General features: G+C 38.3%; 1 protein-coding gene across 5 annotated transcripts in view; it reads left to right on the top strand.

Moving 5' to 3' along the window:
* Positions 1 to 12,159, top strand: part of gramd1ba (GRAM domain containing 1Ba) — a 51,615-nt gene that overhangs the window by 36,298 nt on the left and 3,158 nt on the right. For 3 of the 5 annotated variants that reach the window (XM_079861541.1, XM_079861537.1, XM_079861539.1), the window contains 15 exons: positions 5,432 to 5,516; positions 5,846 to 5,949; positions 6,145 to 6,240; positions 6,313 to 6,393; positions 6,494 to 6,609; positions 7,885 to 8,038; positions 8,247 to 8,439; positions 8,518 to 8,664; positions 9,047 to 9,162; positions 9,279 to 9,421; positions 9,550 to 9,653; positions 9,893 to 10,084; positions 10,200 to 10,290; positions 10,854 to 10,961; positions 11,440 to 11,560. In XM_079861541.1, coding sequence (XP_079717667.1) covers positions 5,432 to 5,516; positions 5,846 to 5,949; positions 6,145 to 6,240; positions 6,313 to 6,393; positions 6,494 to 6,609; positions 7,885 to 8,038; positions 8,247 to 8,439; positions 8,518 to 8,664; positions 9,047 to 9,162; positions 9,279 to 9,421; positions 9,550 to 9,653; positions 9,893 to 10,084; positions 10,200 to 10,290; positions 10,854 to 10,961; positions 11,440 to 11,560 — 1,851 coding nt within the window. The remainder of the gene's footprint in view (positions 1 to 5,431; positions 5,517 to 5,845; positions 5,950 to 6,144; positions 6,241 to 6,312; positions 6,394 to 6,493; positions 6,610 to 7,884; positions 8,039 to 8,246; positions 8,440 to 8,517; positions 8,665 to 9,046; positions 9,163 to 9,278; positions 9,422 to 9,549; positions 9,654 to 9,892; positions 10,085 to 10,199; positions 10,291 to 10,853; positions 10,962 to 11,439; positions 11,561 to 12,159) is intronic. The other 2 variants (XM_079861538.1, XM_079861540.1) reach the window with 1 other exon arrangement.

Below are 12,159 nucleotides of genomic sequence, written 5' to 3'. Positions count from 1 at the left end.
AAATAAACAGTGTTTCCATTTCTGTCATGGATCAGGCTGTGCCACTGTTTCTGCTCAAACATACTACATCTAAAATATATAGCATAGCACAGATCATTGGTTCACATTGAAATCTCAGACTTTTGATTTGGTTTTGAGATCTCTTCTGAAACTCATGTGAGATTGCTGGATTATTATCTAAATTTTTTCTCACTGAGCAGCAATGGAGATGAAAAGATCTAATTTGTGGGTTTTCCACCCAGCATCACTTTTAAAGCATAATTATGTTTCTATAAAATGCACCGGTTTTTACAGGGAGAAATGTAGCAATTTAATGTGCAAATCCTGATTTTATATATATATATATATATATATATATATATATATATATATATATATATATATATATATATATATATATATATATATATATATAAATTTTTTTTTTTTTTTTTTTTTTTTTTTCACTGCTCCACTGCCATAACCACAACCATATCACCCTGTAGCCCAAGACTGGTTGCCCACTGACGCTAAGCTGTGTTGAGCTTGGTCAGTACCTGGATGGGAGACCTCCTGAAAACACTAGGTTGCTGCTGGAAAAAGTTTTAGTGAGGCTCACCCTGTGGCCTGTGTGGGTCCAAATTAGAGGTCTGCAATCCCACGGGACCCGACACAACAGAGTACGCTGTGGGACAAATTTTGAATTGCTGAGTGTGAATGCAGGAGGGAAGTTACTGATAAATGCAGGAGAAAGAAATTACTTGTGGGCTCCAGCAAAATATAATTATCTAATAATAACAGCATGAAAGAAGTCTGTAGCTGGAGATCTTAAGCATTGTGTGTAGAAATTGGAAAAAATAACCTTTAGATACCAGAACGAGACAGAATCTAACCAGACTGGGACTGAAAAATCAGCATAGACAACTTCCTACGGGCTTTTGCAGGCGGGAACAGGAAAAAACGTGAACGTTTCGGATGGGAACGGTATAAAATCTGAAAAATCCATCCCATGCAGACCTCTAGTCCTAATGCCCCAGTTTAGTCATGGGGACACTATAATGTAACAAGCATCATCCTCTGGATGAGACGTTAAACCGAGGTCTTGATTCTCTGGTCATTTAAAAATCCCATGGCACATCTCTTTAGGGGTGTAACCACGGTGTCCTGGACAAGTTCCCTCCATTTGCCCTTATCAATCATATCACCTAACCCCCAATCACTCCCCGGGTGCCTCAGCAAAATGACTCTGGGTGTGTGTGTCCACGGTTTGCAGTGTGTGTGTGTGTTCACTACTCACTACTCCCAGTGTGTGTGCACTAACTTGGATGGGTTAAATGCATAGGACAAATTCCGAGTATGGGTTAACATACTTTGCCTTCATATGTCACTTTCATTACATCTTTCATATAAAAGCCTCATTCATTCATTCCTTGGAATAGATAGTCATACAACAATGAATTTTCAGTTTAAAGCAAATGATCTGCACTCAATTGAATTGATAAAATTTTGACATGCAAATGGATATCTTTGAACACTTTTTACCAGAATATGAAAATTTTTCCTTATATTTACAACGCAGTTTGTAGCGTTGAGCATTATTGCCAATTGTGCTGAATTTAAGTACTTGACAGCTTCAGTGATTATATATGGCCCTTTGCCCTCTTTCTGTATGCTGTCTATTCAGAATTTGAATTATTATTATTATCTTTTTATGCTGCTAGGAGGACAGCCACATATAAACTGCAGAGTTTCAGGAGAGACGACCGCATTTTAACGTGGGTGCAGTTTGGGTCACGGTCTCTGTCAAACTGGTCGGGTATGGAATTCAATTAGTGTTGCTGTCGGATAACGGGTCGGGTGTTCTGTTAAGTAGTGTGGGTACGGGTTTACCAAACAGGACTCTGCGGGGGAAGTCTGAATGGGCATGATGCTTCTGCATGACTCCATAAACAGAGGAAAACCAATGTGTGGACACCAGCATCTGTGTTGGAGATAACAGTCAGTGTTTATAAAGACCAGCAGGAAACAATGATGCTGGGACTCTCTCCAAGTGTGAGCTTATCAGAAAATTGTATACTTTGCTAATTTTAGTTTTTCTTGGGTGGGCAGATAACCACAAGCTGTTGAATAATATGCTCAGTTGTAAGATAGCAGCTGTAAACATTCTAAATACAGACAGTAAAGGAGAAGCTTTTTCTCCACAGGACTGTAAATAATCACATTTCCCATCACGGTCACAGGGACAGTGAAGCCATTTTTATTTGTATAGCGCATTTACAAGCCATGTTGTTTCAAAGAAGCTTTACAGAAAATCATGCATTAATGTCTTAAGCTTTAAACGTGAACAAGTGAAGAGTAAGTGTAGCAAGGAAAAAACGTTGAGCTAGAGAATTGAAAAGTTCTTAGATAGCCTAAAGTACAGGATGAATGGGAATATGGTGTTATTCTGTTTTAATTTGTAATTTGTAGTGGTGCCATTAATCATGGCAAATGTAGGGAAATGAAAAAATATTTGTCATTTATTTCTCATGCATTTTCTGGTTGCACTTTTATTTTACAGTACGTGCACTTACAGTGTACTTACCTAAGAAAGTACTGGGTAATATAAGGTAACTATGGGCTAAGGTTAGGTTTAGGGGAAGGTTCAGGATTAGTACCTAGTTATTACCCAGTTATTGAAATTACTATAATAAGTGCATGGTATGCACGTGGGGAATAGGACTGTAAAATAAAGCGCTACCCATTTTCTTCTATAATTCTACTTCAACTAATGGTTATATTTTTGTAAATATTTTAAATGAAATATATTTTAGTTACATTTTTCCCCTCATATTTACCAATATGACCTAGATTTAACATTGGGCAACCAGACATGTAGTGCCAACATGTTTTATTGTACAAAAAAGAGATTTCCTTAGGACTTCCAAAGAAATGAGATGGTTCTACCGAGAGTCTTGCTCCTGAGCTGAACAATGTGTCTGGCTCAACAGTGGCCTCAGATGTTTTGCTTGAGAGGGGATTGGAGGAGAGGCCAGAGAGAGAGAGATGATTCACCCATTTGGCATCCCCTCAACATCCCCCCTTCCTCCAGCCCAGGAAGTTAACTAGAGTTTGTTCACCCCGTTAGAGTGCAAGAACGAAGGAGAGAATGAAGACTGAGGCGTTGTCCTTGGCCGTGCCTCAACACTAACACCATAAAAATGACTTGTGCACAATGGGGGCCTCTGTGATTCTCTCAAACACTTTTTATCTCTCTGTCCTCTACTTTCTCCAACTTTTTGATCTCTTTCTTCCACTTCATGAAAAAAAAAACTGCTGCTTTTGCTAGTTTCGCAATAAAGCAAATTTGTGGAAGCTGAAGTGTCTTGTTAAGGCACCAAACCCATCAGGGTCTTCAGGAAACTGGCAACAGCAGCTGTCACAGGAGTATAAGGTTTCTTTGTAACATTTCCGGAGAGACATTGCATCAAGTTTGACCTGGGGCGGGGGTGTAATGACAGTCCTAGGAAAAGCATATAAATCTCCCAGCTCTTCGATCATGAGTGAGAAAAATGTACAGCCTGAAGCAAAGAGCTCACTACATCTGGCACAGCCCCTCCTCTTTCTTCTTCTTTGCATTCTATTGGCCAGCTGGCTTCCCTAGCTCCTCCTCCTTTCTCACACACAGACATTCTCTCAGGCCCCTCCCATTCCTCTTGGCAGAAATGTTTTGTAGAAAGTCTTAGTGAGAACTCTTTCCTGTTGTAGTAAAGGGCTGCTTCAGCTTAAGAGAGTCTCTCTGTGAGATTAAATGAGACACATTTTGCATCCTCCAGGAAGATATACTCAAAGGGACGTGACGCAGATGAACTAATCTTGACTTGCAAGGATATTAATGCTTGTATTTTGACTATTTTTATCCATGCTAAAGAAAGAATTTTGAAAGATTTTTTTTTTTTTTTGATCTGAAGAGAAACCCTGCATTTTTCAACAGGTGGATGTTTTTTTGGGATTCCTCAAGGAATCAAACACTTTTCAGTTTTTGAATTTGTGTAAAGAGATGTTTGCCTCGGGATAGTTCTTGGACGATTTTGGTTTTCTTGGCAAACATTTAGGATATGCAATATCCTAAATATGTTTTCCATCAGATAACTGTAACTGAAAACCTTCATGAACACTTTGAATCTAAAATATTATAAAGTGGCAACGTACCTCAGAGTTTCTGGCTGGATCTGGAACTGTTTCTTGTATTTTGTAAATTTGGTGGATCAGCGGGCATAAACCCTCAAACAAAAAGATTGTTTTGCCACAGCCTTTCAAAGCAGACCACTAACAGTCCTCTGTGTCTTGTTAAAAGTTTGACTTATTTCCTGAGGAAACCGTGCTCCGTTTTCATTGTCAAGATTGATATGTATCTCTTATCAATGTGAGGAGTTCTCCTGCCGTATGTGGAGGATTGTTTGGCTGGTGTTTAGGTGCTGAGACTCGGGCTGCACTACTTAAAAAACAAGCCCAGTAATGCCAAAGGAGGGGTGCAGAGGTTACTCCAGGTCATTTCAGAGCATGGCCTGCTGAAGCTGGTATTGAGCTCAACCTGCATATCGTGAAGCATTGCAGCACCATCAGGAGCTCAGACAATAAGTGGGAACGGACAAGAGCGATGGAAGTCCTCAGCTTTGATGCAGACTCTGATTGGCTCTACGACTGGGAGGCAGTCCAACAGCCTGAAGTGCCCCCGTGTGATTGGATGGACTGGGACTGGGATTTAGAGAGTGTTCCTGCTGTAAGCAACCAATCAGAGAGCAGATGAGAAGGGAGTTTCTCCCTTTTTAATTTGGCTTTGTTTATGTTAGATCATGAGCATCTCATTATGTTTTAGTGGAGAGACACGACTACAATTTTACTACTGTGCGCTTACGGACCTGCTTAGGACAGATGCCATGCATTTTGCTGTGAAATGAATGCAATGATTTGAGGGACTGCAGTAGTTTTTCATACATTCAGTTGTGTACCTTGATGTGGATGGTTGGCTGACAGAGTATTAAAAAAAAAAAAAAAAGATTTTTATATATATATATATATATATATATATTTTTTTTTTTTTTTTTTTTTTTTTATTATTATTATTATTTTTTTTTTTTTATTGCATTTACAGGGGTGGTAACAGGCCAAAAAATCTTCACGATTAAAGTAAATGAAAAAAAAAAAAGCATAAATATACTTACTGATTTTTTTTTCTTCTTTTTTGGTTATTGTAGGTAAGACAAACAATTGTGTATGTATATATGGGGATGCAAATGGCACCCGTTTTGTAGAATGACCCTTTTACAGTTTTTCTCCAAAAAAACAATGTATGAGGTCTTTGTTCCTTCTTAAGAATGCTGAGTGTTTTAACTGTCTCTGTGTGGATGTTTGTGTTTATCTGTACTGTACATAGCTGGTCTCATTCTCTCTCTCTCCTCTCCTCACTCAGGTTTTGAGCCCCACATACAAGCAGCGAAATGAAGACTTCAGGAAGCTCTTCAAGCAGCTGCCCGACACAGAGCGCCTCATTGTGGGTGAGTCTTATGTTTGATCTTTACATACAATACTTGTACTGAAGGTACAAAATATAAATATGAAATATAATTAGCCATCTTGTAGCATACATGTTATCATTTACCATACAACCTGAAATTACTGTATTGATTTGTTGTTGTTGATTTGGTTAGCCCAAAAATGTTGAGACCTACCTTTTTCTTTTTCTCAAACTAGTGATTGCCTGTTATATTATAAGTTTTGTATAAACAATATGTATAAAACATGGAAATGTGTCATGTATGAAAGTGGAGGATGCATCTTAACATCCATGACCTTTGAACTCTGACTTCTCACCTCATCCTGACAGACTACTCCTGTGCCCTGCAGAGAGATATCCTCCTGCAGGGCCGCCTCTACCTCTCTGAAAACTGGATCTGTTTCTATAGCAACATATTCCGCTGGGAAACGCTGGTGAGTTGAAATATTACTATCATCTCTGATTTTCTCACATAGCTGTGAGGAGAAACGGCGTATTCTTCACAGAATTGACATTTCTGCCTCTCTTTTTTTAGCTCTGAAAAAAAAATGATATCCAGTGAATGTACTGTTGCTTCAGCAGGTTTGTTGAGTTTGTGTCGTCATCTCTCTATGTCTGTGTGTGTTTAGCTGACCGTGAAGTTGAAAGATGTTTGTTCCATGACGAAGGAGAAAACGGCTAGACTCATCCCCAACGCCATCCAGCTGTGCACAGACAATGAAAAGGTAAACAGAGGTCTTTGACTTCGTGCACCTAACTCTGTCGTACATACTAAACATTTGCATATTCTCCTTTAGCACTTTTTTACCTCATTCGGGGCGAGAGATCGGACGTACATGATGATGTTCAGACTCTGGCAGAATGCTCTACTAGAAAAGGTTCGACAAGATATGTCATTATTCCCAATGATCCTTTGAAAAAAAATGTTTGGTGGCCATGTTAGCCCACAAAGTCTCTATGTCTCTCATATTTATCTAGCCATTGTGTCCCAAAGAGCTGTGGCATTTTGTCCATCAGTGTTATGGGAATGAACTCGGTCTGACCAGTGACGATGAAGATTATGTACCTCCTGATGACGACTTCAACACCATGGGGTGAGTCTTCCCCCATCCTGAATGTTGAATCATTTAGGTGATTCATAATTTACAAATCTACACCCTTTCTCACAGCTTTGTTGGACAGATTTTCAATTGCAAGTTAAGGAATATCTGGTATTGGGGGTATTTTGTTTAGTCACAATAGTGGTTTTGTGCCCCTTTCCCAGCTTCTAGTACACTCAGATTTACAGATTTTACAAGTCTTTTTTTAGGTCTGAACTCAAGAAGCTATTTTAGCACAAAATACACCCATTCAGATTCACTGATATAGTCCCAATCAGATACAACCATTCCAAACCAGTTTTGTTTTTGAAAAAAGTAATTTTATTCAGCAAAGATGCATTATTAATAGGGGTGTCACAAAATATCGCAATACAAAACTGCAACAATATGTATCGTGGAGGGTGACAATCTGTATTGTGTATTATTCACCCAAAATAAGTTCCGAGTTTTAATGTCAGTACTACATTAATCTAATGTATGTATATATATATATATATATATATATATATATATATATATATATATATATATATATATATTTGTGGGTCATGATAATGCCAAATGTTACCAGTAAAAAGTGGCCTACATTATTTTAAATATATCTAGTCAGTGACACAGTGCAAGCATATTCGTCTAAAATAATTCAGCTTCAGAATCATGAATATTTTTATTCTGGAGTTTCCATTGTCCTGTGCATTGGGTTTCATCAAGTCCAAGCCTATTCATTTACATCCACGATGGAATAATTAACCCTTTACCATGTCTTGGATTATCGCAATAATATTGTATCGTGAGTTCAGTATCGTGATATGTATCAAATCGTGACATGAGGGTATCGTTACACCCCTAATTATTAATTAAAAGTGGCAGAAAAAACATTTATAATGTTACAAAAGATTTGTACTTCAAATAAATGCTGTATTTTCCTTTCTTTTTTATCAAAGAATCCTGAAAAAAGTGTCACAGTTTCCACAAAAATAATAAGCAGAACTATTTTTAACATTGATATTAATTAGAAACATTTCTGGATCTCCAAATCAGCATACTAGAATGATTTCTGAAGGCCCGTGTGACACTGAAGACTGCCCAATCAGCGGTACATCCAATATTCAGATGGCAAATTATCATTGATTTGCTGTAGAAATCGTCACTTCTCCTTTTCTGCCACTGTCTATCAATCCGTCTTATTGCTATCAGTGGTAGAGGGTCTGTTTTGCTGCCCGAGCTGGTAATCTTGACCTGCAGCTGTTGCCCCTCTCCCTGGTGCAGGTACTGTGAGGAGATTCCCGCTGAAGACAACGAGGCCATTGACAACTGTCCCAAAACCCAAGACGCCAAAATGGACATCAGCCCTCAGCTCCACAGGAAGGTTTTCCTCAATAGCAGTCTCAATTCCACAGACAGCGCAGACGCTCCGGTCAATGTAAGAACTGGGTACAGTAATTGTGTTACAGTGTACAGTAATTGTGTTACAGTGGGGATACACCTGCAGAATTGTTTATTAATGGTAATTTATACATGACATAAATGGTTAAGATGGCCATACCTGACCAGTACAGCATAATGTTAGCACTGCAAATTGATATTTTATTCATTCAAAATGTTCATAATCAATCTTTCTATCCTTGTAGTTTGATGTGCCCCCAGTGGAGGACTTTACTGGCTGTGTCCCAGAAGACCTCCTGCCCCTGCCTTTACCTGAAAACATGCTGTCAGAAACCAGTGGCTCTGCCCATGTTCCCGCTCCATCCCCCTCCCTTGATTTCAACGACAACGAGGACCTCCCCACTGAACTGAGCGACTCCTCAGAAACACACGATGAGGGTGTGTATGCAAAATCAATTTCTATGTACTGTACCACAACTTTAGTCTGACTGTTTCTGTGCGTGTGTGTTTTCTCAGCTGGGGAAGTGCAGGCCTTCCAGGAAGATCTGAATGGGAAACTGTACATTAATGAAGTGTATATGTTCAGTGTGGAAAAACTGCACGACATCCTCTTCACTGAATCTCAGTTTATGAGAGAGTTTCTGGAGCAGAGGCGCTTCTCAGGTTGAGCAACTTTGGTTATCTGTCTATCTATCTATCTATCTATCTATCTATCTATCTATCTATCTATCTATCTATCTATCTATCTATCTATCTATCTATCTATCTATCTATCTATCTATCTATCTATCTATCTATCTATCTATCTATCTATCTATCTGTCTGTCTGTCTGTCTGTCTGTCTGTCTGTCCCTATCTATCTATCTATCTATCTAGCTGTCTATCTATCTATCTATCTGTCTGTCTATCCCTATATATCTATCTATCTATTTATCTATCTATCTATCCCTATCTATCTATCTGTCTATCTATATGTTTATCTATCTGTTTATATATCTAACTATTATTGATTTTCACCTTCTTTCTCTCTATCTTTCTTTTGCAGATGTGGTCTATCACCCCTGGAGGAAAGAGGACACTGGTCAGACCAGAGAGATCAGGTACACCATCGCCCTCTCCAACCCACTGGCCCCAAAGACAGCCACAGTTACAGAGACACAGGTGAGCTCACCTGAGGAGATAAACAAGCCTTGTACAGTCTCTGGGGCATGTTTCATGTAGTTTTTGTCTTCATGATGATGCTACGAAAAGCTTTAGTTTCTTTGTTTTTCTTGTAGACTTTGCACAAGGCCAGTCAAGTGAGCGAGTGCTACATCATCGACGCAGAGGTGATTGCTCACGATGTCCCATATCACGATTACTTTTACACGCTCAACCGCTACATGCTCACCAGGGTCGCCAAGAACAAGTGCCGCCTGAGGTAAAGTCTGCGCTCTATTTTAATCCAGTAAATATCATTATAATGTGTATTGCTTGGTGCTATACAAAAAAACAACACATTTTGTGAGAGGAATAAAATGCTGAGGTTTTTGCTTATGAATCTAAAAGAGTATCAGCTGAACTGCGCTACAAGAAGCAGCCGTGGGGATTGGTCAAGGGCTTCATTGAGAGAAACTTCTGGAGTGGCCTGGATGAATATTTTAGGTATTTAGGTAAGTTTTAAAAAAGTAATGAAAATTAAATATTAATTTTGAACATTAAATATTTAATTTACATTCAGAGTAAAAGTTTAAGATACAATAGAAATACATATAATATAGCCTATAATAAAATAAAAAAACAAATTAAAATAAAAACTGCAGAGAACTGGATAAAAAGAATAAAGATGAAAATAATCTCTGTTTCTCTCTTTGCTGTGTGTGTGTGTGTGTGTGTGTGTGTGTGTGTTTAGAGCTAGAGTTGAGTAAGCTGGTGCTTTCTGAACCTCACAAACAGTCTCCCAGATCCAAAGCGTTACACACAGCTCCAGTGAGGCGGAGGAAGCGGCCCATGACACACATGAGGCAGCAGGACGAGGCACTCAGCCCCGTCACCACACCTGAGGATGAGAAGAGTGTCATCCGTCGCATCAAACATGTGGCAGGTGTGACATCAGCCAAGTCTCCTCCTGAGATACTTTAATGAACAGGAATATAGTTTTGGTTGCATTTTTAGGTGTTTTCCTGTGTTCATTGAGTATAATGTATCTGCTGTCTCAGGATCCACACAGACCAGACACATCCCGGACCACAGATCTGAAGGCCTGGCTCTCTACAGCGTTTCCAAACTCCTGCTCATCATCAGCTCTGTGTGGGTATTCTCAATGAGAAATGAAAACCAAGACATCACAGGGATTAAACAGCAAAATGAAGCTTATTTTCTCCACTTCTTTTCTCCCAAATTGCTAATTTTAGCAAACCCAGATTGACACATGCAGATCATTTCTTCAAATAAAATGATTTGATGTTTACATTTTCTAACATGGCACAAAAGTGTAGAATAGGCCACTTTAATGTCCTCACTGCATGTTTCATTCAGTGTCTACTTTGGTCTGTTTTCAATCTTCTAACTTTGTCAGTCACTCACACTATGTTACATTATTAGAGGATAAAAAGTTTTTCAGAGTTACTGTTCAAGTTACTCACATTGTTGGTCAGCAGGAATTCATTATGGTCTGTTTTTCTTTGGCTTCATGTCTTTTCTCTCTCCTGTTTTCATTGCATCCTGCAGGATTTGTGTAAGGTATTCAATGTTTTCATCTGTATGAACGTATAAATGCTGTCAAAACATTTTCAGCTGCTGTGTTTTATTTGATGTAGCTGATATAGAGCGGTTCATGAGCTGATCTGGGTTTGTTCTCTTCCGTTCCTCAGTCTGGTGCTGCTGGTCTTTTTAAACATGATGCTGTTTTATAAGCTATGGATGCTGGAATACACAGCCCAGAGTTTGACCTCATGGCAGGGTCTCAGGTCTCCGGAAAGGTAACTAGACCTTTAATTGTTATTTTTATGAGAAGGAATGTGAGGTTTTTCAAAACACCTAAACGAAATGTAAAACGTTGGCACGTAACTGTTAGCACACTGTAAAAAAATATTGTATTAATATGTATTTTTGTTTAGTTTTTAGGTAAAAATGTAAAAACACTTACAACAAGCAGTATTGCATTTTTTCTTAAATCATTGCCCAGTTGTTTTTTCCTTGTTTTACACATAAATCTGTGGTAAGGTTTATGGAAGAAAAAATGCCAATGTGGCAAAAAAAAAAAAAACTAATTCAATATATATTCTCTGAAAAAAATGTGCTTTTCAAGTCTTAAAAAAAAGAAATACTGATTAATAGACTGATTTTTGCTGCATATGAACACATGAATGATATTTGCACGAGGAATGTTTTTCACTCTGTGTGTGTGTGTGTGTGTGCGTGTGTGTGTGTGTGTGTGTGTGTGTGTGTGTGTTGCAGTAAACTTCCGCAAACACAGATTGAATGGGCTCAGCTTTTGGAGTCTATGCAGCGTTACCATGAAAACGAGCTGGAGAAATGGAGGGAAATAATAAAGTCATCTGTGCTGTTGTTAGATGAGGTACGATCAAGTACAGTAAAGTTTGAATTTCATAGCTGTATCATATTAAGAAATAATAAACAGTATTAAACAATAGAGTGGTCCAGGGATGACGTCAAAACCCGGAAGACTAATTCGTCACTGGTTCCCTTGAGATTTTCCTATGGGATGCCTGTGCTATATAACTTGAAGATGCTTTGACATTTTGTTCTACAATGTGAATTACACACACCCATAGCTATGGAATTAAAATAATGACAAATGTTTTTGAAACAAGAAAGCTTGTTGAATTGCACTACTTGAAAAAAATATGCTTGCATTTTAATGCATTGTATTTTTAGGGCTTGCATTTTTATGGGCTGAAATTCAACATGGTTGTATATTTAAGCTTTGCATATTTCAATTCAAAACATTTCACACATGTTTTCATTATTAAAAACTCAATAATCCATATTCACCTTTCAGATTTCACTTCCAAAATATTCATTCTGTTTAAAAATACAACCTATAATATTCAACTGGCAATTTTCAGTCAATTTTATTTCACTTTACAAATTCGCTTCCACAAATTCAGTGGTTCAAATTCGACAGAAAATTCAACATTACACGTGTTCATTTTG

The sequence above is a fragment of the Squalius cephalus genome (assembly GCF_949319135.1).
Source record: "Squalius cephalus genome assembly, chromosome: 24".
NCBI lineage: Eukaryota > Metazoa > Chordata > Actinopteri > Cypriniformes > Leuciscidae > Squalius > Squalius cephalus.
Note: the sequence above shows the minus strand (reverse complement) of the source record. Positions and strands in the feature narration are given on the sequence as shown.